At 47.6% G+C, this 24,992-nt stretch overlaps 1 protein-coding gene across 2 annotated transcripts in view; it reads left to right on the forward strand.

The window, feature by feature from the left end:
* The window catches only part of MTUS2 (microtubule associated scaffold protein 2), a 589,758-nt gene that overhangs the window by 543,805 nt on the left and 20,961 nt on the right, over window positions 1-24,992 (forward strand). For both annotated transcript variants that reach the window (XM_044249524.1, XM_044249525.1), the window contains one exon: window positions 18,421-18,635. In XM_044249524.1, coding sequence (XP_044105459.1) covers window positions 18,421-18,635 — 215 coding nt within the window. The remainder of the gene's footprint in view (window positions 1-18,420; window positions 18,636-24,992) is intronic.

The following is a 24,992-nucleotide window of genomic DNA, read 5'->3' on the forward strand; positions in this document are numbered from 1 at the left end:
ACTGTTCACTATGGGGAGAGCAGGACAATTGTGTTTGGCCACGTTTGTAAGGAGTTGTGTGTAGATCCCTGAGTTCACCAGACGGCCGGTCAGGACACAGCCAGCAGGCAGAAGCCATGGCAGTTATTTTGCCAGGGAGAATTTAACATAAATGATTGTTAAATTGGCAGCCAAAAGGCAAAACAAGCACTCTGATATATCATGGAGGTAGCAAGTGTAGGAAGAAGGTGCAGGTACTCTGGTGAAATGATTGAGGTTAAAATGATTGAAACGTAGGAGATTGGTTAAAGCCCTTCACAGAGCTGAGCCTTAGACCTCTGATGAGGAGTGCTGGTTGCTGAGTTGGAGGAAGAGCTTGGGCTGAGAGCCAGGCCAAAGAGAGAGAGCCGGGTGTTTGGGGAGGAGCTGGGAGAAAAGGTTTCCATGCAAAGGAAACTGTCAGTGCAAAAGCCCTGGGGTGGGAATGTGCCTGGACCAGCAGTCCTCCCTCTAGCATCAGAACCACTGAGAGGGCTGGAGAAGCAGATTGTAGCCCCCACCCCCAATACTGAGAGTTTCTGAGTCAGCCCTGGGGGTGGGGGGAGCCCAAGAATTAGCATTGCAGCAAGTGATCAGGTGTTGCTGAAGCTGCTGCCCTGGGGATCATACTTTGAGAACCGCAGTCCTCAAAGCACCCAAGGAGTGGCAAAGAGGCAAGTGTAGCTGGAACAGAGTGAACAGAGAGATAGGAGAGCCGAAGTCCAAAGGCCATGGGACCCAGATACTGGCAGACCAGGCAAGCCATCATGGTGACATGGCCTCTACCTTGAGTGAAGTGAGGGCTTCATGCAGAAGAGCAAGGGCTGATACAGTCTTTGAGGATTCTCTCTGGCTGCCACCTTGAGACTCAGTGGTACAGAGGAAGGGGCCATGAGCCAAGGAATGCAGGCAGCCTCAAGAAGCTGGGAGAGGCAAGGCCATGGATTCTCCCTGGAGTCTCGAGAAAGGAACCCAGCCCTACCAACACCTTGGTTGTTATCCCCTTGAGACCCATCTTGTATTCACAGAACTGTTAAGACAATAAATTTGAGTTGTTTTAAGCCATTAATTTTTTTAAGTGAATTTTTTAAAGATCTTTTATTTATTTATTTGACAGAGAGAGATCACAAGTAGGCAGAGAGGTAGGCAGAAACAGAGAGGAGGAAGCAGGCTCTCTGCTCAGCAGAGAGCCTGATGTGGGACTTGGTCCCGGGACCCCGAGATCATGACCTGAGCCGAAGGCAGCAGCTTAATCCACTGAGCCACCCAGGCGCCCTAAGCCATTAATTTTATAGAGGTTTGTTACAGCAGCCGCAAGAAATGAAGGCAGGGTTTGGAGACAGAAGAGTGAGAGAACTAATCAACAAGGAGGGTTACCTCCAACAAGACATAATCTTCCAGAGTAAAGATTCATTTTTTAAGTTTCAGGATAGGAAACTGTAGGGTTCCACACCTGTTGACTTCCGTTTTCTCAGTGAAGTAGAAGTCAAGGCTGCATGCCCGGTGAGGGTCTTTTATGGACGAGGAAGCTGAAGCAAGCAGAGAGGTAGCTAATTTGCCTGAGACCACAACAATGGGTTCAAACCAAGGCAGTCTGACCCCAGAGCGCACCCTCTTGACCACTTCTCCAAGTAGCTGCTTTTGAGCAACAAAATGAGAGCATTTGAAGGGATCTACATTGAGCGGTGGTGAAGGCTAAGTTGGAGCCATCTCTGGGACTCCAAGGCCCAGTGAAGGGCATGGAAATGACCACCATTGTGGAGTGCTGGTGGCGTCTATGGTTGCCAGCTCTGAGAACAGTCTGAAGGCCATGGTCCTGGACAGGCCATTCATGGGTATGTCACAGGCTCATACTGGGAGGCTGACAATAGGTGTGGAGAGGAGGCTACGAGCAGGTACCGGCCTCCATCCTGCCCAGGATGCATGATGGTGGGGAGGGCTAGGGTGTCACTGTAGGATTCCAACTCTGAGGGGAGGAAGATGGGAAGCCACCGGCAGGAACTTTGAAGGAAAGTCAGTATCCTTAGACTCAAACTAGCTAAGAGGGCATAGCCTCAGAGCTAAGTCTGAACACACAGGCTCAAGGTCAGCAAGGGAATCTCAGGCCAGGTAAGAGAGAACAGATAGGTGTGTGGTCAGACAGACAGATGGCTCAGAGTGGCAGCGATGAGCAGGTTCTATAGCTTGGGATAGAGACCAGACTGATGGTCAAGGCTGTGGGTCTTCTACACCCCTCAGCAGAGTCAGCGCTCTACAGGCCTGAGTACTGAGCACTGGGTCTAGGGCCTCGCACCTCAAAGGGCGGTCCCTAGACCAGCAGCATCCTCCACCAGCCGGTGGCATGTTTGAAATGCAAACTCTCACGCTCCACCCCAACCTCTGAATCAATGCGTGCATGTTTAAAAGATCCTCAGATGGCCTGCATTACAGTTTAATACAGAAGCGCTGTATGTTTATAGCAGTGTTTCTCAACGTCCTACTTGGACCAGCAGCAGCTGACGTATCACCTGGGAACGCGTTAGAAATGCAGGTTCTCAGCACCCCCCCTTGCCCCCCGCCAGACCCACTAAATCGCAAGCCTCGCGTGTGATTCTGATGTCCACTCAAGTCTGACAGCCTCTGGCTTTGGGTGCCAGAACCCTGTAGTAGCATGAACTTGAGATTGCCACAAATGTGGACTGACTTGGTTCTGCTGCTCCAGCTCCTCTTGTATGAAACAGGATCACAGAGTAGAGATCTTGCCCACTTCGTAGGGATTTTGAGCAGGTCAGTTAAGGTCAGTTAACCTGTCCATGTAGAGCACTCAGGAGCGCCTCCAGCCCGTGGAGAGGGCTCAGTACCTGTTAGCTGTGATGCCATCCACGGTGTGCCTTTCCTGGTCAGATGTGCTTTTCCTTCCTTTCTACTGGAGACCTTTTTCTGGGAAACTGGAAGAGAAGGAAATGTTTGCATTTTCTGGGACCTCATGTGATTGAGAAGCCCCTCCTGCTTCTCTGTGATTCGGTTTTTTAAAACAAACATGTAATATTTTAACTAGCCAACAAAATGGGGAACTTACCTTCTTGGGGATTCTAAGAATTATCACACAGGTCTCTGCTAATGAGGATTGCCTCCGGCCACCCCCAGGTCCATTAGGGAAGGTGGACACGGTCATCTCAGGCTTTGGCTTTGATACAGGCAGCCACTCCCCAGCCTCTAACGAGACACAGGATGGGGCTGTCAGGTCCTTATCTGGTAACTGTGTCCTCAAACAATATGTATGTACGGATGTGCAGCAATCTAAAGCAATAATAACAAACACTGTGAAAATAATTTTTAGCTAGGGCAGCACTAACCTCCTACACCCTCATTGAGTACCCAAGTCTTACCTTCAGAGGTCAAGTTGGCCCCACTCCCTCTAGATATGTGCATGGAATGTGTGTTTTTTTTTATCCGTTGTCCCAGCCAAACATTCATGAAGTGTGGAAAATATTCCCATTTATAAGATTATAATGATTCTTTGACCCCCCAAAATAATCAACAGCTAATATTTATCACTAACCATTTATCCAGTGATTAGTAGAGACCAAACAAGATCCTAAGCACCTACACTCAATTATTCCATGTAAACCTCACACTAACCCTAAGAGGCAGTCTCTGTGTGAACCCCATTTTACAGAAGAGGAAACTGAGGCTCAGTGGATTAATCCCCCTCACACAAGCATCAACTAATAAACTCAGGCCCAAGTTTATTGGACATTACAGCCCATGTTCCTGCCACAGCACTTGGAGGAGGTCTCTAACCCAGCACTGTGTAAAGACAATAACAGGATTAACTAAGAATGACCGAATAACTGAGGAACTTCCCTAACTGCAAATACATCATAACTAGCCTTAAGAGCTACAAGGTGGATTTGATCTGAATCTCCAGATGTCCCCTACTGAGGATACCTATACCCTTATTGAGGCCAGCTGGATGGCTCCTCCAACCCAGCCAGGATCCTAGTGCTAAGCTCCCTTCTGTCCATCCCCGGGTCAGTGTATGCTAAGATTCCTCATCTCTCCCAGTGCTCTCTAAGTTTGGCTTTGCTCGAAGTCACTTTAAGAACCCCCTACATCTAGCAAGTGCATCCCACTGAGGCTTGTCAGGTACAGTAGGCACCTCATGGGCCACCGCCACCTGACCCGCTTCTTATTTATTGCCAGAGATAGTAAGCCCTTCGCACCTCCACCATCAAGGAATCTTCTGTCTTTCTCTAACAGGAGGGCCTGTGCTCGTGCATGAGCCAAGGTTCTTCACAATCTCTGAGCAGCAGAGGGTGGCAAGGCAAAGAACCAAAATAAAAGTACCCCCCTTCACATCATATTTTTCGACTGTGTCACACACAGTTGTCTTGGTATTTTCTGCAGTATTCTATGAAATGCCACAGGGGCAGGTGTCTCTGTATACTTTATACCTCACTGTCAGGAAGGTACCCTTAACATTCTAACCTTTTCATGGTATTGCTGGGTTTTGTTTGGGATCACACACCCAGCCCCTATTTCCTACCAGGAGAAGAGGTTGGTGTGGTTCATCATCTGGTCTTTCTTAGATTTTATTTTCTCTAACTTGCTGTTTTTTTCCATGCTTGTATTCTAAAGCTCATCAGTCCCTCCTCCTCTTACTTGACCAGCTCATGAAGCCAGATCCTCCACCACCCTCCATGCTGACTGCCGCCCCACCACCTGCAGCCCCCGTGCAGGTCTTGGTCTAGGCTGGCTGCTTTGGTGCCACACGTCCTCACTAAATGTGAACTGTGGCCAAAGGACATACTTGTGTGTTTTCAGCACTGAGAATTTTTGCTTTATCAATAGTCTTGAAGCCAGTTCCTTACCTACCTGGCAGCTGTGTGCTCAGAGAGAGGACTGCCACTAAAGGTGACATCTCACCTCCCGCCTGCCCTCAGGTATCCCATAGACCTCAGACAATGCTTCTCATGGGAATCTCCCAGAATCTTGGTTACATGCGGGTTCTGATTCAGTCCGTCTGACTGGGCCTGAGCTTCTGCATGTCTAATAAGCGCGCAGGTAAGGGGACCACACTCGGAGCAGGAAGTCATCAGCACGCCGCCCAGTGAGGGCGAGTCTTGAGCCAGCCAGACACCATGCCGGCTGCTCCACACACACACAGATTGTATTTCATCCTGGCTCTGTTCGGTGAGGTACAGCTGTCTTCATTTTTTTAGTTGAAGGCCATTTTTCTGAATGTTCCCTCAGTTTTGGTGACCGTATAAATTAGAACAGTCTGCAGGTTGACAGGAAGCCACCACCGAGGAGGTCATGATTCCCTTGGACGCAGTAAAGTGGCTGTTCTATTCGAGACACTGTTGCCAATTAAATGGGGTTTGCCCCTACCGTAGAGACAGCAACCCAGGAACTGGGATAACCTGGAGTCTGAAGGCGAGAACACTCCAGGCTTCCTGAAAGAGGAGTGGTTTCCCATGCTGCCTTCTCCCGCACCGACTGACTCTGCGGGGAGGGATCCTTCAGTCTTGTTCCAGAAAGCATGTGTTTACAGAGAGCTGCCTGGTGTTCTGCTAAGTGGCGTGGGAGTCCACTGGTCAAGGCAAGGGGTCTAGCCAGGGCATCGGGCAGGTGTTTCCATTAATCCTAAACACACTCTTGGGCTACGGCCGATTGCGTGAAAACTGGTCCTTCTGCATCTGTATCTAAAAATTTGTGGGTAGGAAGAATTTGAGGTGGTGCATTTTATTGCTTAGAATTGATCTGTTGTATTTGGTAGTAATGAAGAGAGGCTGAGATGAGTTCATAGGGGAATGCCCATGTTTGAAAAAAAATCAGCTCCTGAAGATTTAAAACATTAATCTTCCAATCCTGTGAAAAAATTAAGGCAGTAAAGGCTTGGACAGAAAATAAAGATGATCACAGGTCTGGAAAACCTCAAAGAGGCATCTCCCAAATCCCGTGGAGAACACAGAATACCCAAGGCCAGGTGGTGCCTGTATCTGACAACCTGAAGGAAGGAAGGAATATATTTAAGCTGATTACCACCAAATGCATTAAAATGTATTATCTACATTTGATCCTCATATTCACCTAGGAGCAAATAAGGGGCAGGGGCCAGCCAAACTCTGGGACAGAAGATTGAAGTTAGCAACTTGCTCTAGAATAGGGTCACTCCAAGTTGTGGGGCTTCTTACATGATAGGGTCCTGGGAGCTCATTTTCTAGACCTCTCTGTAGGGCAAGTTCTCTCCATCGTAAAGAGCAGCTCAGAACTTCAGCTTATACTGTTTAAACATTTTCCAGGACACTATTAAAAGTTCCTTCTAAAGGGATGTTTTACATAGAGAGGATGTTACTTGTACAATTTATGTAACAAGGACTCATTTGAGATAAAATTAAAGGGTCCTCTTTTCAATGCCATTTTGCAAAGAGAAAAAAAAAATTAAAAGCAATAAATATTCCCGATAGCCACATGAAGCCATTACCTGTCCCATGTAAGCTGGGCCTTCAGGACGGTCCCTGTGGAGTGTGTTAGATGAGCGTGTGCCCTGGAGAGGCCTTTAAAACTCCACAAGCCCAAATTAACCCGGAGAAAAAGAAGAACCAGCTCTGTGCAAAACCATTTTCCACATCAAGCCATTTCCTCTTGATGGGCAGTAATGTTATTAGTTCTCATGTGGACAGCATTGTTTTGCTTTTCAAAACACATGATTATAACCACCCTCTTAATTCCATTTCGTTCTTTGCCTCCATAAATCATCCTTGTGTTTTTCTCCTCTCAGACCAAGAAGATTACCTATACGCATTGCACATTATCTTTACCTACGAGATTAGTCATTATCTATTTGTTGAAATGCTCATCCTTTGTCTTAAAGAACACATCAAAATGGCACGAGGCTTTTCTTACTGTGAAAGAGCCTTACTGATTGGGATTTCTCTATCTTTTTTCCTTACATCTCTTTGTTTCCCTTCTTCCAAAATATAAGGCAGAATAGCAATCCAGTTATTACTGGAAAGAGCACTTCCGAAATTCCCATGGATCAAATCCTGGCTGTCCCTTTCTAGCTGTGTCAGCTTGGACAAGTGACTTCACCCCTCTGAGCCTCTGTTTCCTCTTCTATAAAATCAAAGCAGAAATGGCTGCTTTGCCCAGCTTGGAAATTTGCTGGGAAGATTAAACAAGGTAGTGTTGTGTGTTAAAGAACTTTATAATGAAAATACATACAAATGCCAAGAACTTGTATCACTCTTAATGTCTCATGTCATGGAGTTAAGTAATTGTGTACATTTTCCCTGCAGATGAAACTTATCTCTTTAGGGGACCATTGGGGGAGGGTCATAATAAAAATTCATATACTCTTCCCTGTCTTCTTCAAGGAAGACTCTTCTTGAGGATCTGGGTCACCATTATAATATCCATAGAATTCTAGAAGTCTAGGAGAGGAAGGGGGCTTAGCACTCCAAGTGCCCATAGGAATCATTCTGCAAGGACTACTCTAGCAAAACACCACATACAGGGGGCCTTAAACCACAGAAATTTCTTTCCCCATGTTTCTGGAGGCTGGACACCCCTGGGTTGTTTTCTGCTGAGGCCCCTCTCCTTGGCTTGTAGGTGGATGTCTTTTCCCTGTGTCCTCACCTGACCTCTGAACATGCACATCTCTGCTGTCTCTTCCTCTTCTTGGAAGGACAGCTGTCCCTCTAAATCAGGGCCTTATTTTCGCTTAATCACCTCTTCAAGGTCCCTATCTCCAAAAGCAGTTACATCCTGAGGTGTCCTGGGGGTTAGGATTTCAACATATCATCTGGGAGATCAGGGACATAGTCAGCCCAGAATAGTGTCTGCCCTACCTCCTCATTTTATAGATGAGAATGTTGAAACCCAGAGAGGTTGAACGATGTGCTAAAACTCCCACGGCGGTGTCAGCAGAGGCTGGAGCCCAGCCCCATTCCTTCCCTCCTACCCCACTGCCTTGCCTCACCTGCGGGCTGCTTGCTGCCTGTGTCCCCTCTCCTTCCTAGGCGCCATCCAACTCCTTCCCTTTGGACTTGCCCTTCTCCCCACAACACCGCCCCCCCGTCCCGGGTACCCACCATCCTCACCTTCTGGTGTGTGGGGACTGTGCTTCTCAGGGTCAGGGCACAGGAAGACTTGTTCACGCTCAGTCCTGGGTGAACGTGTCAGTGGTGAGGAGTGGGCTTCGGCGCAACATGACATGTGTTCGGGAATCTTGAGGTGTCTTGTATATCATCATCCACTCTTGAGGCTGTGTTCCCAAAGTTTGACCTATTGGTGAGTGAAATGTTCAGAGTGAAACACCTCAGGAAGATACCTTTCTGTATCTGTCCCATAGCTATCAAAACTCCTAACATCTGGAAAATGCTCTTTCTCTTGCCACAGCCAGATCTTGTGGATTCTTTCAGAAACCATGTCCACCCCCACAGGGAGGAAAACACAGCTGCCAAACTGCCCCAGCTTCCCTGGGAGAGATTTACTAACAGGAGTCTCTCCTGAGGTGTCAGGCTTTGAACACCTCAACACTTTTATAAAAGGGACCACAGCCTACGAATCACTGTAATACAGCCTGTCCTCGTTCATCATTAAAGTGGCTTGTCAGAATTCAGGATCCTGAAGGGAAAGCCCTTCCCAGGTACCGTGAACTAGAGGAGAACCCCCCCCCCCCAGCATCTGTGAACTGTGGGCCCTCTGGTGTGTATGCATTCATCTATGAATCCAGGAGAGATTTGTCTGATGCCTAATGCCTGGTGTTTCTCTCTGGTGGGACTCCTTCCGCCATGTTCCTATCTCCTCAAATAGCACCCCTGTCCCCCACTGCTCAGACCAGTCACCTGACTCATGCTTCCTGACTTCCATCATCTCTTTCCTCCAATCCTTGAGCACGTCAAGGTGGCTTTGCCTCCCAAATACAGCGCCCATCCATCCATCCCTCAGCCTGCTGTAGACTTAGTTCTCCTCACCATGAACTCTGCCGGGACTCCACACGCATGGTCTCATTGCTGCTCTTGCCCCCATCCTTGGCTCTGCAGCCACTAAAGGGATCTTGTAAAAGCTTACTTAGCTTTTGTTATCCCCCGTTTGGGCTTCCCACTGGGCTTCCCACTGTACCAGAGTAGAGCCCCAACTCCTCCTCAGACACCTCGGGCTCTGCACGACCTGACCCTGCCTGGCTCTTGAACTTCACCTCCCTCCACTCTCCCTGTCATGGACACTCGAGCCCCGTGGAAGTCTTTCTGTTCCTTATGGACCCCGAAACATTCTGGGCTCAGGACCTTCGTGCTTGCTGTTCCTTGCACATGAGCCTCCCTCCCTCCAGCTCTCTGTGCACTGCCTCTCTCTTGTCGTTCACAACTAACTGGATGTTGCCTTCCCAGAGGGACCTCCCTGGTCCATCCCGCCTCAGCCTAACCTGCCCTTTCACTGGTCCTTTGTTAGTGTCATCCTTCTTTTACTTCTCTGTAGTTATTAAAAGCTTTAGCTAGCTTAAACATTGCTATTTAAAAGTTTTGCTCACTTATTTGTGTCACCCATGACGTATGTCTTATTCACACCGTGCCATGGAATGGGGGGCTACGGGGGGGGCTGGCACAGGGCAGGTGCTCAGTAAGTTCAGTCACTGTCTACTGACTGTCGGCCTGCCAGTGGGTGTGACCCTGTCCCACTGGTAGGAACACAGACAGGTAAAGAAGCAGGTAAAGGACTCTCCCTGACTCCTTCTGTCTCTTTTCTGCTCAATAATGGAACTTTCATGTCCTTTTCTCTCTCCTTGAAATTTTCATCAAAACGAAGGTCTTACAGAGAAGCTGAGGGTAGGGCTGTGAAGGACGCTGTGGCCAGAACTCACGCAGCCTATTTGCAGACCAACCCTGTTAGCCTTCTGCCTGTCCCTGGGATCCCGCAAGTGCAGACAAAGGCATTCGCCACCAGAGGGCATTTTTTTCAGGCAGTATGGCTCCCCCTAGTGGGCACTCGTTGGTTACAAAATCACCGCATTAAAAAAAAAAAAAAAACAAAAAAAAACAAACCCAAGCAAAGAACTTCACAGTGTAAAGACGCTCATAAAATTTAACCCCGTATAATTTCCACTCCGGGGGAGTTATCCTAATGGAAAAAGCAAAATAATATATGGGTGACATAGACCATATTTCCAGCAATAAAGGAGTATAAATTGTGGTACATCAACAAGGGAATCTAAGGAAGCCGTGAAAATGTTAAGCATCAGGACACGGACATTTCCTAATAGAATATTAAGAATTCACACCACGGCAACAGCTATGAAGGGAGCCTGCAATTGAAAATTTCATCTTTTCTATGTAGGGAGATTATGGTTAATTTTTAATTTTTTTCCTTGAAAGTTGTTATGTCTGTTTAATTACCATCCCCCCTCCCCAAAGAAGCAACTTAATTGTCTCTGTAACTGTGGGATCTCCCTCCATCTGTATGTGACGATGGTGACTACTTCAGTTTTCTAGGGCTGCATTTAACTAGGTCCCACTGGCTGGGGGACTTAAACAACAGGAAGCCATTTTCTCACAGTCGTGGAGGCTGGCAGTGCAAGACCCAGGTGTTGGCAGGGTGCTAATTCTTCTGGGGCCTCTCTCCTCTTGGGTTTTATAGAACGACCCCTTCTGTCACATCATCTTTCTTCCACAGGCATCTGGGTCCTGTAAAGACACCAGTCAGATTAGATTAGAGCCAACCTTAATGCCCTCATTTTAACTTCACTACCTCTGTGAGGATCCTGTCTCCAAACATGGTTACATCCTGAGGTACTGGGGGTTAACAGCTCAGTGTAGGAATTCAGTGACTCTTGTAATACTTAGATACTGACATAGGATATACTAGATTCTTACATATTTATTATGTGCTTATTATTTATATACTTATTATATACTTATTAAGTATATTAGTAAATAATAAGGTTACTATTAATACTTATACTATTATAATACTTATATACTGTACAAATATTTATAAACGGAGTATCGTCTCTCATTATTTATTTATTTATTTTAAAGATTTTATTTATTTGTCAGAGAGAGACGGAGCACAAGCAGGGCAAGGGGCAGAGGGAGAAGCATGCTCCCTGCTGAGCAAGGAGCCCCATGTGAGACTCCTCTGGGATCCTGACCTGAGTCCAAGGCAGTCACTAAGCCTCCCAGGTGGCCCTCCTTTCTTTATATTTAGATGATTTTGTAATTGTGTCCACTAAAGCCCTTGCTATGATGCAGAAGGCAGTGTAATATCATTCCTTATACCTTTGTCCTGAGCGGTAGAGCCTGCGTGGTATTTACCTTTATCTTTTTTTATCTTTGCTACCTCTTTGGCAAACTGATAAAAAGTTGTAATTATTTGAAAGACCATCGGCCGTTTGTTTACAGGAAATTGATCTTACTCACTGAATTCTGCTCCTTTCAGTTGATTTATGAGCTGTGGTTAACACAGTACTATTTTTTTTTAAGATTTTATTTATTTATTTGACAGAGGGAGATCACAAGTAGGCAGAGAGGCAGGCAGAGAGAGAGGAAGGGAAGCAGGCTCGCTGCTGAGCAGAGAGCCCGATGCGGGGCTCGATCCCAGGACCCTGAGATCATGACCTGAGCTGAAGGCAGCGGCTTAACCCACTGAGCCACCCAGGCGCCCCAATACAGTTCTTTTTTTTTTTTTTTTTTAACAAATGGTGCCGCAGCAGTTTTCTCTGCTGGTGTCCCAAGGATCCCTACATCTTCATGTGTCCCACTCACCAGCTGATGGGGTGGTATCGTGGTATTATGTATATCTGGGGATGTGCTAAATGCAGCTTTAATAATATTATATAGTCTTATAGTGTATATGCACACATACACACCACTGTATACATTCTTACATACACCGCCCTATGTGTTCGGCTTTAACTGCACCACAGATTCTAGTCCTGCTTTTGCTTTTCAAACTCATGCTTGTGAATTACAAGTGTTATATGCTCTTAACCAATCAAAACCCTGTTATTCTCAAAATTATTGTCTCAGCTTCCTAGGTTCTAAGGATGTATTATCATGGTGTGTGTCTCTCACTATAATGTACCGAATGCTTTCACGAGAATAGAAAAAAAGAAAGAATGAACGAAAGTAAGACTCCAGATGTTGTGTAAGGCTACTAAATTAGCCCGCCTTAACCTCTGCCTACAAAATGTCCGAATAGATATATTTTTGAAGATTGACCAGAAGAAAGACATGATGTGACTTTTCTTTCTCTGGGGACTCCCTTACTGGAGCTGTCCTCCTGGGGTCCCAGCTGCTCTTCTATCTAGTGTCTTCTGCAGGCTCAGGGCTTACAACAGGGTGGCATGGGAAAATTAGAGGTGTCCCCTCACTTGTACCTAATAGCAACTGGGAATTTGGGGATTGGAGCTCTATGTGAAGAAAATGATTACTTTGCCACCTTATAGACAACAAAACAGAGGGTTTCACAGCTCACGATTTACTTAAGGCAACAGTGTAGTTCAGGCACAGCTCTTGGATAAAAACCAATCATCTCTGACTCCCAGTCCCATGAATCATCCTGCCACTAATATAAATAAAATAACAAGTAAGATAGAAGAGTCTTGTTAGTTCTGACCACTGGATACCATAACCTTTTCAAACCCTGTCTTCTTCATTATGATAGTAGTTCTTAAAAAAGGGTTTTTTAAAATTTATTTGTCAGAGAGGGGGGGAGCGCATAAGCAGGGGGAGTGACAGGCAGAGGGAGAGGGAGAAGCAGACTCCGCATTGAGCAGAGAGCCCGATGTGGGGCTCGATCCCAGGACCCTGGAATCATGACCTGAGCTGAAAGCAGACCCTTAACTGACTGAGCCACCCAGGTGTCCCAATTATGATAGTAATTTTTAATTTTTTTTAACTTTTGAAACATAAAGAAATAATAGTTTTTTTTTAAATTAAATGTATGTTGTTGCAGGTGTTCATTGGACCTGGAGTCCTATAATTAAGCACACAACCCCCTGAATAAGGGAAGTGGAAATACAGATATATTTCATTCCAAATAGAATTACATCATCACACTGTTTCTGCATCGTATCTTTTTTGTTTAATAATATGTTACAGATATCAATCCATAATGACACAAAAAGATTTACCTAATTTTTTTTTTACTGGTTACCCAGTAATACATACAGGATTTGTCCTACATGTATATTGCACTGATCATTTCTATAACTAGCCCAGACTGCTTCCCTAAAGCAAGTCCTGCTGCAGTCACCATCTGAGAGCTACTTTGTGCACTTGCAAAATTGTAGGCTTCAAGGGCATGCATCATGTCATTTCTTCCTCCAGTGAACTGATTGGTTTTCATTTGTTTCTTTACCTTTCTACCTGCTTCTTTCCAACTACACAATCTGTAGCGTCAACTTACTGCCTAAATTTCCTAGAATTAACAACACTGATAGGAGTACTATATAATGAATACATTTTTCCCATACAAGATAGCACTTACCAAAACCAAAATACATGATTAGCATGTTTTATTATTTTCATTTGAGCTTTATATGCTCGCTCTATCTCTAGTTCAGAGGCAATAAGAATTGAGTTTCTCTCTCCCTCTGCCCTTCCCCTCATGTTCTGTCATGTTCCGCAGGTATCGGTGTATGTGTGCGTGTGTGTAAGACAGTGAATTGGTGGGGTTTGCATTTCTGTTTCATTTTGCCAGCATGTATCCTTGTCCTTGTTATACGGATGTTTTCCAATCAGAATATGACCTTTCCTTCTATAAAAAATCTACATTAATCCTCGGAGGTATTTTCCCTGTCATGTCATTTAAAGTGTGCAATTCTGTGGTTTTTAGTGTATCTGCAGTTGTGCAACCGTTACCACAATCTGTTTAGAACATTTTCATCACCCCCTCAAAAAACCCGTGCTCTGTAGCTGTTACCCCCCCAAATGCTCCCATCCCTCGCATGTCAATGTTGAAAGATATTCTTGCCCTCGGAAGCGGCTTATCCATCATATTCCCACGAATGGTCCATGAGATTCTACTTTCTCAGATCTTCCCTGTGTTATCAGAATATTTCATCTTTTGTAGCCTTACTGATGAAAGATCGTTTCTTACTTTGGTTTGCATATGCTTAATCAGGAATGGTGCAGACCATCATGACCTTTTGGCCATCTTTGTCACCTGTCTATGCAGTGCTTTGTAGACCTATTTTAAATAAAAGCAAACATATTGTCACTACTTTGTCCCCATCCACTGGTGCATGCTACGTGGGGTAAAGACCACAATGAAGTTAGTCCACCCAAATTACAGGAAAAAGAGTGTCCTCCGAGCAGGCCCCGGAACCCAGAAACTGCCCTGAGGCTACCTGTGTGTCCCCAGCCATTATCTAGTGGCGTCCTTGTTCCTTCTGTCAGATGACTCCTATCCTTCCCCAGTATAGGTACAATTACAGCTCATCTATTTGCCTCCATTGTTTTTTAAAGATTTATTTATTTATTTTAGAGAGAGAGGACACACAACCTGGGGGAAGGGCAGAGGGAGAGAGAAACTCAAGCAGACTCTGTGCTGAACACAGAACCTCATATGAGGCTCAGTCTCACAACCCTGAGATCATGACCCAAGTTGAAATCAAGATCCCGACTCTGAAACAATTGAACCACCCAGGTGCCCCTCTGTTTGGTTCAATTCGACTTTGTCTCAGTCCATCAACCACTATTTTTTTCCAACCACTATTTTTTAAATGCACATTCTGTGGTCTTTGTTCTGTGCTATTAAAAAAAATCTAGTCACCCCAGGAGGCAACTGGGCGGCTCAGTCAGTTAAGTGTCTGCCTTCTGCTCAGGTCCTGATCCCAGAGTTCTGGGGTCAAGTCCCATGTCAGGCTCCCCAGTCATCAGAGAGTCTGCTTCTCCCTCTCCCAATCCCTCTGCCCCTCCCCTCTCTACGCATGCTCTCTGGCTCTCTCTCAAATAAATAAAATCCTTTAAAAATTTTTTTAGAATTTAAAAATAAAATCCAGTCACCCCAGGATAAACCTGTCTTTAAATACACACCTCTTACCTGGTCTCTGGATCCTGAGAGCCTTTTTATTTATTTATTTATTTATTTACCAGCTAAATTCCCTGGTGAAACTGCTAATATATTTCCCTGGCTGGAGGGTCTTTGGGAAAAGCCAGAACTAAGCTAAAGCCAGTGAGCCAGAACTTCCGGGAGCAAGTGTTTCCCCACTGCTACTTCCAGACCAGAGCCCCTTTGGCTGTTAGTTACTGTCAGGTCCTTTTTATAGGTACCGTAGCCTCCAGCAATCAGGTGTAAGGGAGAACCCTCAACTTTTCCACCACGACCTCACTACCAGGCACCAGAAAGCCTCAGACTGAGTCTGTTATTCACGCTAGTATTTGTTAGCAGCCCCAGAAATCTGTCCCTTAGGTAAACCTTGCCCAAAAGATTGACTCTCAGTGGAGGTGACAACAATATTCAGGGACATCCCTAGCGTATGTGATGCTCCAGATGGATCATTCGTACATTGCTCCTTTATACCATGGATCACTTCCCGTATAACCTTGCAATAATCGGTAATAAGCATTATCTTCCCGACTCACTACACACCCAGTTGAAAAAGAAATTTCATTTTTATTGGTTAACGTTCAAATGAGAATGCAATGCCGCTTCTGTGACGTTTCTGCCAAACACGCGTGACCCAAACCTAGGAAGGAGGAATCATCAGACACACCAAATCGATAGATGTTCTGGAATAATGGCCTTTAGTCTTTAAAAGTGCCAAGTTCAGGGTGTCTGGCTGGCTCAGTCCGTTAAGCATCTGCCTTCTGCTCAGGTTATGATCCTGGGGTGCCGGGATCGAGCCCCACATCAGGCTCTCTGCTCAGCGGGAAGCCTGCTTCTCCCTCTGCTGCTCCCCCTATTTGTGTGTACTCTCTCTCTCTCTCTTTCAAATAAATAAATAAATAAATAAATAAAATCTTTTAAAAAATAAAATAAAATAAAAGTGCCAAGGTCCAGAAAGTCCAGAACAAACCAAGTGTCCCAGACTGGAGGAGAGTGGAGAGACCATGCACCTAAAGGCAACTTGATGATTCAGAACCGGATCCTTTCTCTAGAAACGATATTACTGGGACAATTGGTGGAATTTCAGTGGGCCTGAGCATTGGATGGCACTACTGGATCGGGGTCCATGTCCTGATCTTAATGAATATATCATAGTCATGTGGGAGAATGTCCTTGTTTGCAGGGAATATACACTAAGGAATTTAGGGTTAGTGGGACAACAGGTAGCACCTTATTCTCAAATCGTTCAGGGGACAAATGTCATTTGTACAATCATTTGTCCTGTACATACAAGTTTTCTCCGTGATTTTTTTGGAAGCACAAAAAGTATTTTTAAAAACCGCAACAGTAACTATAGTAATTGTTTGGAACTTGGGCCAACTTTTGTTGGGGAGGATTATTTTTCACTAACATTTTTCAAAATTGCTGGTACCAGCTAATTTTAAAAGGCAGAGAGTTCTCCAAGTCTGTTTGGTTATTGCTTTTAAATTCTCTAAGACAGTACGCTTTCTGATTTCCCACACCTGGAGGGGACAGCACCCACCATTCCACCCTGGGCTCCCTCCATTACCTTGGCAGATCCTGCAAACAGCTTCTCCAGACCGCGCGTCAGAATCCTCCAGCCGATGCCGGGACCTGGGACCCTAGGCCAGGTGAAGGAGGAGAGCAGGAAGGCCGCTGGGGTCGGTCTTCAGCGACTGGGCTGGCCCGCTGCTTACACACTGTTCTCGTAGGGCAACGGGTCTGCATGCTGTCCGGCCAATCCACCATTCATCTTACCAGGGGAAGAATGTTTTTAAACATCCCTATGCTGAATAAGAACGTTTTTAGAGCAGAACGTGACAAAGGAGCCTTTGAACTAGCTGCCTCTTTAGGGTGGGACTTCTGATTAGGATGTTTCAAATGCGGTCTCGCTTCCCCTGGGTGTATGTTCCTGACCACCCCCCCCCACACACACACACAAGGTGCAGATCCCATTTAGCCGGCGCTTACACCATTATGAAGTACGTGACCGTGTTTCCCCAGCATGTCATGCAGAGCGGAGGGCGTTTGTGGAACGTACACGTTGTGTGTGAGCACCTTTCTGTGTACGTGTGCTGGCTGTAAGCAACTCCAGGTGGCCTAAGCAGAGCAGATAGATGTCAGGCTGTTTTTCTCCTTCTTGAAACAGTTAGCAGTGGAGGCAGCGATCTTGAAAATGGAAGCCGTCACTCCTGCCTGTCGCCTTAGGGAAGCACAAATGCTAAGCAGAGCAGGGGCAGGGTTGGGGCGACTGGGTCTGGGCTGTGCCACTGTCCCCATGCCCTGCACAGAAAACACACCATGGCTCTGCCGGGTATCATGCCTACGCCAAGGGGTATTGAGCGGTTCCTTCTGGGGGAGAAGAATGGTGGTTTGTGAAGCTCCACATCCCTGCACTTTCTCTGAAGCTCCCACATCCCTGCACTTTCTCTGAAGCTCCCACATCCCTGCACTTTCTCTGAGATCGTCCCACCTGGCATTTCAGCCCCGAGGGAACAGCCTTCAGTATCTGCGTGTCCTCCCTCCCCTCTGTCCCCACTTCCCCACCCCCTCCCCATCCTGTCCCCAGATTCCAGGGACACTCAGGTCCCAAACCTCAATGGACATGAGTCACCATGGACCTTGTGAAAAGTGTTTCCTGAGTTTCTGAGTTCCTGCCCCAGGGCTCTGACCCACTCAGAGCATGCCTAGGAGCGGGCATTTTTAACAAATACCCCGTATCTTTTTTTTTTTTTTTTAAGATTTTGTGTATTTATTTGACAGAGAGAAATCACAAGTAGATGGAGAGGCAGGCAGAGAGAGAGAGGGAAGCAGGCTCCCTGCTGAGCAAGAGCCCGATGCGGGACTCGATCCCAGGACCCTGAGATCATGACCTGAGCCGAAGGCAGCGGCTTAACCCACTGAGCCACCCAGGCGCCCCAAATACCCCGTATCTTGATGGCTGTGGTCTGTGGGCTCTTGGAGACGCCCTGCTGTAGTACAGAAACATAGGGCTTGCGGTCAGAAAGCCCAAGTTTGCCTTCGCAGCTCTCTCTCCGCACACCAGAGGACCTTGGGCAAGTCCCATGAGCTCCCTGGGGCTCAGGTTCGACCTCAATACCCAGCGTCTATTGTAAGGATCAAACGTGGTAGAGGGCAAAGCGCTTTGCAAACGGTGAAGCTCTCCAGAAGCAGGAGTAAGAGGAGCTCGCCCTGGTTGTCCCCATCCCCTGCATAGGTTATGTGCACAGGTTGTGACGGTGACCGGGGTGATCCACCGGTGGGAATTAAGGACACTTGGGTGTGATGTCTTTGGTCCCCGTAACCCATTGTTTAAGAGGGGTTATTCCCCCTCTGCTCCCCCAGCCTTCCATACAGCCAAGTGCGAGAAACTACAGAAGGAGAAGGAGGACCTGGAGAGGCGGTTCGAGGAGGAGGTGCGGAAGCTGGGCTGGCAGCAGCAGGCGGAGCTGCAGGACCTGGAGGAGCGGCTGCAGCTGCAGTTTGAGGCGGAGATGGTGCGGCTGCAGGAGGAGCACCACGCCCAGCTGCTGCACGTCCGGTGTCAGCACCAGGAGCAGGTCAGTCGGCCTGGGGCTCCGGCTCTGCTGTCGGGCAGCACCAGGAGCAGGTCAGTCGGCCTGGGGCTCCGGCTCTGCCGTCGGGACACACGGGTGCAAGGTGGAGGGGAGCCAGCGCTGCTTTAGCAAGAAGCCCCACTCCAGGAGGTGAGCTTCTGGAAAGTTCACTCTCCGACCTCCTTTCTTCCTGCTGTCCCCTCTCTTCCTCCCCCACAGACACCCTGGTCTCCAGCTCCCTACTTCCCAGGCACACTCCCACTGGGCGCGTGGGGGGGGGGCTGGGTGGTGGGGGTGGGGAGTACTTTTCCCTCTGCCTGGAATGCTCTCCCTCCAGACATTCCGTGGCTCCCTTTTTCCCTCTCATCCAGACTGTTCTCCAAAGTCACTTTCTCCGTGAGGCTCTTTGTTTCTCGAAACTTACAGCTCCTCCCCCACTGCATACACGCTTTTCCTGCCTTCTCCCTACTCTAGTATCACTGTTGAACAAACTATGCATTTGACTCAGGTCCCCCGTTTCTCATCTGTATATTCCACGGAGGGCAGTGATTATCATAAGGAAATGTCCCTAGCACTTGTGATGCGCCAGGGGACTGCTCTTAACTCTCTTCATATACTAACTCACCTAGTCCTCGCAACAGCCCTGCGAGGTGGGTACCGTGATCACCCCCATCTTACTGGTGAGGAGACCGAGACTGAGAGGTTAGATAACCAGACAGAACTCACAGGGCAGGGCACAGAAAAGTCAGGGTGGAACTCAGTTTGGCTCTGGGGTCCCATGCTGTCCAGCACGAACTTCGAATTCTCGGCCAGGTCTATCAGTGCCTCATGCCCTGTGCCATGCCTGCCCTCAGCTCGCACCTGCTGAATGAGGGATGAATTCCTCTGGTTAACCTCAGCAGGCCAGTCTTGTTGGAGAGGGCAGTGCACCCTGGAGCAACTGGGGAGGGTTCCCAGGGTCATGCCCACCCCCTCAAATCAGCTCCCCTCCAGGACAACGGGCAACAAGACATGGGTCCCCTGAGAGCTAGTTCGGCTCCTGCCTCTGCTCTTCCTTCCAAGCCCCCAAGGCCCTGATGCCCGAATGTCCGCTTCTAACAGGTGTGTTAGTTCACGGCGTCTGCCAGCAACATTGCTGAAGTAGACTGGCATTTGTGAAGAGTGCTCTTTGTATGTTGGGGCGTGTGCTGAGCAGCCCTTCATTATAGTGAGTGTCCGGGCTGCTCTCCTCAGACACTTTCCAGACAGACATCCTGGATGGCAGTCCCCGGAGGCTTGTGAACACAGAAGGCACAAGTATCATTTCAGAGTAATAATAAGCACTTCTGTTGTAATTTGAAATCTCCCACTGGACAGCGCTTTATTCGGTTTCTCAGGTTAGCGATCTCCTTTTCTAGAAGCCTGTGGAAACCAGACACACCTGCCTGCTTGAGGTGCATTAAACCCTGAGCCCAGGAAACAGAGCAGCTGGCAGCTAGGGTTACCCACTGCGGCAAAGATCAGAAACTGAGCCCCAGCGTCTTGCCTCCTAAGTTTGCGGAGAAGCGCTCCCCTGAGCAGGTGTTCGCACCTGCTGCTGTCCACAGCCGTCCCGATTTCCTGGCCCCTCGGTACCTCTCAGATGCATGCAGAGACCATCTTGTTCTGTGCCTCTGTATCCCTGGGCTGTTCGTTCCCCATTTTACACAGAACAAACGTATTTTCCGCCGTAGCCACTAAAAGATTTCTGATCTGCAGTTAGGGGTTGGTTGAGAAGATGCCAGGAGGCAAGGAGGCGGTCACCAGCAGGAGAAGGCGCCTGGAGGGAGTCCTCCGAGCAGAGGTCATGTCGGGGTGCTGTGTATGGGAACCACAGAGCTGAAGCCAGAGCTGAGTGGAGCCTGTCCACTGGCAGGGCACTGTGGGGGTGCCTCACGAGTTTTGCTGGGAGATGTGCTCTCACCCGGCCTCTGGGCTGGGCCACAGCAGCCTTGTAGAGATTTAATACTGGGAGGGATTGGAAAGAAAGAAGGTCCTGACTTTCCCCTTGAGAATGAGTTACATAAGCCACACATTTAAGATTTACCTTAAGGAAGGCTCTGAGTTCTGTTCTTCTCAATTCTTCATAAGATCTAGAGATTCATTTATTCATTCATCAGTGCAAAGAATATTTAGCAAATGACACTGCACTCAAAGTATTATGGCAGGCGACTGGGAGAGATACCAAGATATAGAACGTGCGGACTTGCAGGTTAGGGATCGGGGGGCAGTTCTGAGACAAGGACCCAAGGAACCGTAATACTGGGTGAGAATTACAGAGGGCGCATTATTACTTCCAGCTATAAGAGAGGGGAAAGCTTTATGAGGAAAATAGCTTCTGAAGACTTTCGATGCGGGTAAACCTGACCTATGGAAACCTATTGGTTTGGGGGTGGGTGAGGGATGGCGATTTAAATCTATGAATTGTTCTGCTGCTATCCTGACCCTCCCCTTCTTCAGCAGAGAGCACGCAGGCAGTGGAGAGGAAGGTGAAATGCATGTCAGTCCTGCATTCCCAGTTTGCAGACAGAATCAATTCCCATTGGTGTAGTGCAGGAGAAGCCTCAAGTGCATGACCACCATGGAGATTTGGATGCTCTGGGGTGTGAATTACCCATGTGGGGATCTCCACACCCTGTGGGTCTTCCTTATCAGGGACAGCTACACTTGGCAATGCTAACTCCACAGGTAGCAGCATGTCTGTGCTCCTGGAGCCTTAAAAACAAAGTTAACCAATCTGGCTTCTCCTTGTGCCCCAGTGCCCCAGGCTGGCAATGGGGAGGCAGTGTCAATTTCAACGTGTAGGATTTTGGGGGGCTTTAACTCAACTTAGGAATTCACTGCTAGGGCAGGCTGACCTCTGAGTTCACTGCAGTTTCACTCCGTAGCAGAGATCCAGCCATCTGCTCACCTGGAGTGGCAAAGACTGTCTCTGCCTACACCTGAACTTCTGACAAAACACCCCTCCTCATCTTCACCCCACATGAGTTAAATCAGAATTGCTGAGGGGGCCTGGCATCATTGGTCTGTAAAAGCAGGGCCCCGTCCTGCAGTCTCTGGTTAGGGGCATGAGCGGGGGGCATGGGGAAAGCCTCTTGGCGTTCCTCGGTGACCTCCAAGATAGAGTAGGACTTTGATTTTAAAAGCAGGACTAAAAGGTGTTTCATTAAAATCAGCTCTCATTTTCTAGTTTGCTTCACATTAATAAAAGATCGCCAAAGCTCTCCTTTCTCAAAGCACATAGAGCACGAAGGACAGATTTTTACAATCAACGCACATGCTTTTCCCTGTGCACCCCAAGCGTCATGGTTTCTCTGTCCAGCTTGCCGCCCTCCCTTCCGGGCTGCCTGCGGCTGTCCCCCATGGATACTTAGCCACACAGCCTGGTAGTCAGTGACCAGATTTGTGACCTTTGACCCCAGTGCTCCCAGACCCTTCGTCAGTTTGTCTTATTCCCTGACCTGGCCCTGAAGTCACTCTTCTCTGGGGACCACTGGGTTCCTAGATGCATTATGGATTCTGCTCAATAAAGTCTGAGCAGAGCCTTTTCTTGAGTGGCTGTGCTGGTTCTTCAGAGCTCCCACCAGCCTTCTCTCCAGGACATACTTTCTACCCTTTCCTGGAAAAAAATCACCCTTTTAGACTAGCTGGCAGGCTCAGCCTCCTCACACTTAATCAAGACCAACAGAGGCCACTTTGTCCATCATGTTGCATTACGTCGGTCATGTGCAGTTGGTGTTCAGTGGCCAGCAGCAAAAACCACGCTGTCCCTAATCAAACCAAATGACGTCCCCGGGGGCCTGCAGTCTTCCAGCACCAGAGCCCCTGCATGCAGTGGGGAGGCAGTGCAGAGAAGATAGGGCCTTCCGGGCAGCGCTGCCCATGTGCTGGGCTGCATGGGGGCAGCGACCCCAGGGACGCGATGAAGTCACACTGGGCAGTCTGGCACCGCTGGCTGCCTGCTCCCAGTCAGTGCCTGGGAGGCTCTACCAGGGTCGGAAGGGAAGGAGGGGCTTGTCCTTACCTAGAAAGGAATGTCAAGAGAGCCCTGGGCAGAGTAAACATGGGCCGGCTCTCTCTGTCTGACCAGCTATGAATGTAGAGTCTGGGGTGGGCACAGATGGGAGTTGAATGTGGTTTGGGTTTAATGAGTGAAACTGAGGCTTCCTCATTCTAAAGGTCAGTCTTTTCGAGGTGAATTTCCAAAGCCTCAGACAACTGTGTTTTGCAAATGGCCCCACAGCTGCAGTCTTACCATTCTGAGGGTGGTTTTTCCCACCTTTTGCTCTGCTGTAATTCAGCCCCACTGAGCCACGCAAGCAGCTGGGGGAGTGTAGCCAGCTGCAGGGAACAGCTGCCTCAAGGAAGGCCAGCCAGGGCTCTTCCAAGGGCACATCGATAGCCTCTTCTGTGGCACAGCCCACAGCTCCCTCTGCCTGCTAGAGAGGAGGGTGGCCCAGGTATGGTTCAAGGGATCCCTACCCAGGGTTCTAGATGGAAAAGAAGGATGCTTCACCCAGCGTAAGTCTGCTAATTTAGTGCCTTTAGACTCTGACTGGGTGATCTGTGTGCCCAAAATGACCTTGTATTTCCCTTGGTTCAACTTGTCTGAATCTCCTCACCTGCCTTCAGAAGGTTTCCAGTCTTCTCAGACTGGAGAAGACCTTACTGGCCGCTTCAGAGGGGGAGCCTGTGCCCCAGAAAGAAGCCAGGAGCCATGGAAAATGTCGTGGGGATTAATACCATGACGAGAAAGGGCATGCCAAGAGTGGACAGCCCCTTCTTTTCTCTATGCCTTAAAAACCATAAAGATGTATAGAACTTACTGAAATTACTAAATACTGAAGAGTAAGGATTATTGTGCCCAAATTTTGGCTTATTGGCTCCCTTTGAAACTGGGAGTACCTTCAAAATGGTACTGGGCATTCCATTCCTTGCATATGCCCTTTCCGAGTTAGGGACTTAGTATTTCATTCATAAAAGCACCTCCGAGAGGCCGTAACAGAGAGCTCATGCCCTTACATCACCCTTCACGTATTGGGGGCAGTATTTTATCACCAGTAAGTCAAAGACCCTCCTTCAAACAAACCAGAAGGGCATGTGTTTAGCCACAAACATAACGTAGAATTGCCAGTCAAAGCATATTCAGCTCCGGGGGCACACGGGACTCTTCTGGAACCTAGCCTTTGCATTCATCTGTCTTTCCTGAAACCAACCATGGCAATTTATATAAGAGCCTAATAAATTAGAACCATACCAAGGACTGATGAAAGATGTTTCTTTATTCCAAACTCGGTAACGTAACTCCAAATAATGTGGAGTTACTTGTTTCTACCGTGTCCTATGGGCTTAACTGACATCAGTAATAAAGCAGAAAGAAAAGATATTCCATCTTTTTCATTTTTTTAAATCAGTGATTTATTTTTCCAGGAGACTAAAAGGCTCGGGACAAAGATGCTATGAAAACCTCATATAAACAGGAATTGGACAATTAAGTACTGTGGTAATCAGCCTTTCTGCCGAGTACATTCATAGCTCTGAGCCTCAAGTAAAAGATTGTTTAGTCAAGAGTGACCGGCAAATAAAAGCAAATCATTGCATACCACGTCCGTTTGCATGTGATTGGGCAACTTTCCTCACACGGTAGAGTTCATTGTTGGTTTTGCCAGTGAAAAGTTCTCATTTTCCATAGGAGAGAGAAGTCCGACAAATTCTCCTATGCAATTACACTATCCAGAATGAGAATCCTTCCCATTTTAAAATAAAAATACTCTGATGCATCCACTTCCCGAGTGGTCATTCTTTATTGGGGAGTGCCCTTCCTCCCTTCGAGTCAAAGGTCAGCCTGTGACAGCCCCAGAAAAAGGAAGGACTCTAAGAGATGGCTGGCTATTACCTGCCAGAAGCAATGTGTTCTCACCTGTCCGTCCAAGAGCATCAGGCCCTGGGCCCTTTTTTTGGTTCAGTGTTACTCAAATGCCAGATTTTGATACACTGGTAGGCCGTGAAATACATTTCATGACTTGCAACTGGCATTTTGAAAAAAAAGTGAGATAGAAATTTTAAGACCAGGTGATTTCAAGGAGGAAGGGAACCGGCTGTATCGTGGAACTTTGGTTTTGTGCGTGTGCACATGCACAGTGCAAGGTACGGTGGTGTTTTATAACAATGGTTCACTGACAAAATTTTGGGAAAATGCTGTTCTGGTTTGCTACTGTGGGGCGGTGGGGGGTGGGTGGTGGTGTTGAAATTACTCCTTAAAGTCAGCCATTGAAGGTTAAAGCAACAGTCACAACAATAACAAAAACAGTAAACACACTGGGGGTGGGGCCATTTGCAGAG

The sequence above is a fragment of the Neovison vison genome, chromosome 5, assembly GCF_020171115.1.
Source record: "Neovison vison isolate M4711 chromosome 5, ASM_NN_V1, whole genome shotgun sequence".
In the NCBI taxonomy this organism is placed as follows: Eukaryota; Metazoa; Chordata; class Mammalia; order Carnivora; family Mustelidae; genus Neogale; species Neogale vison.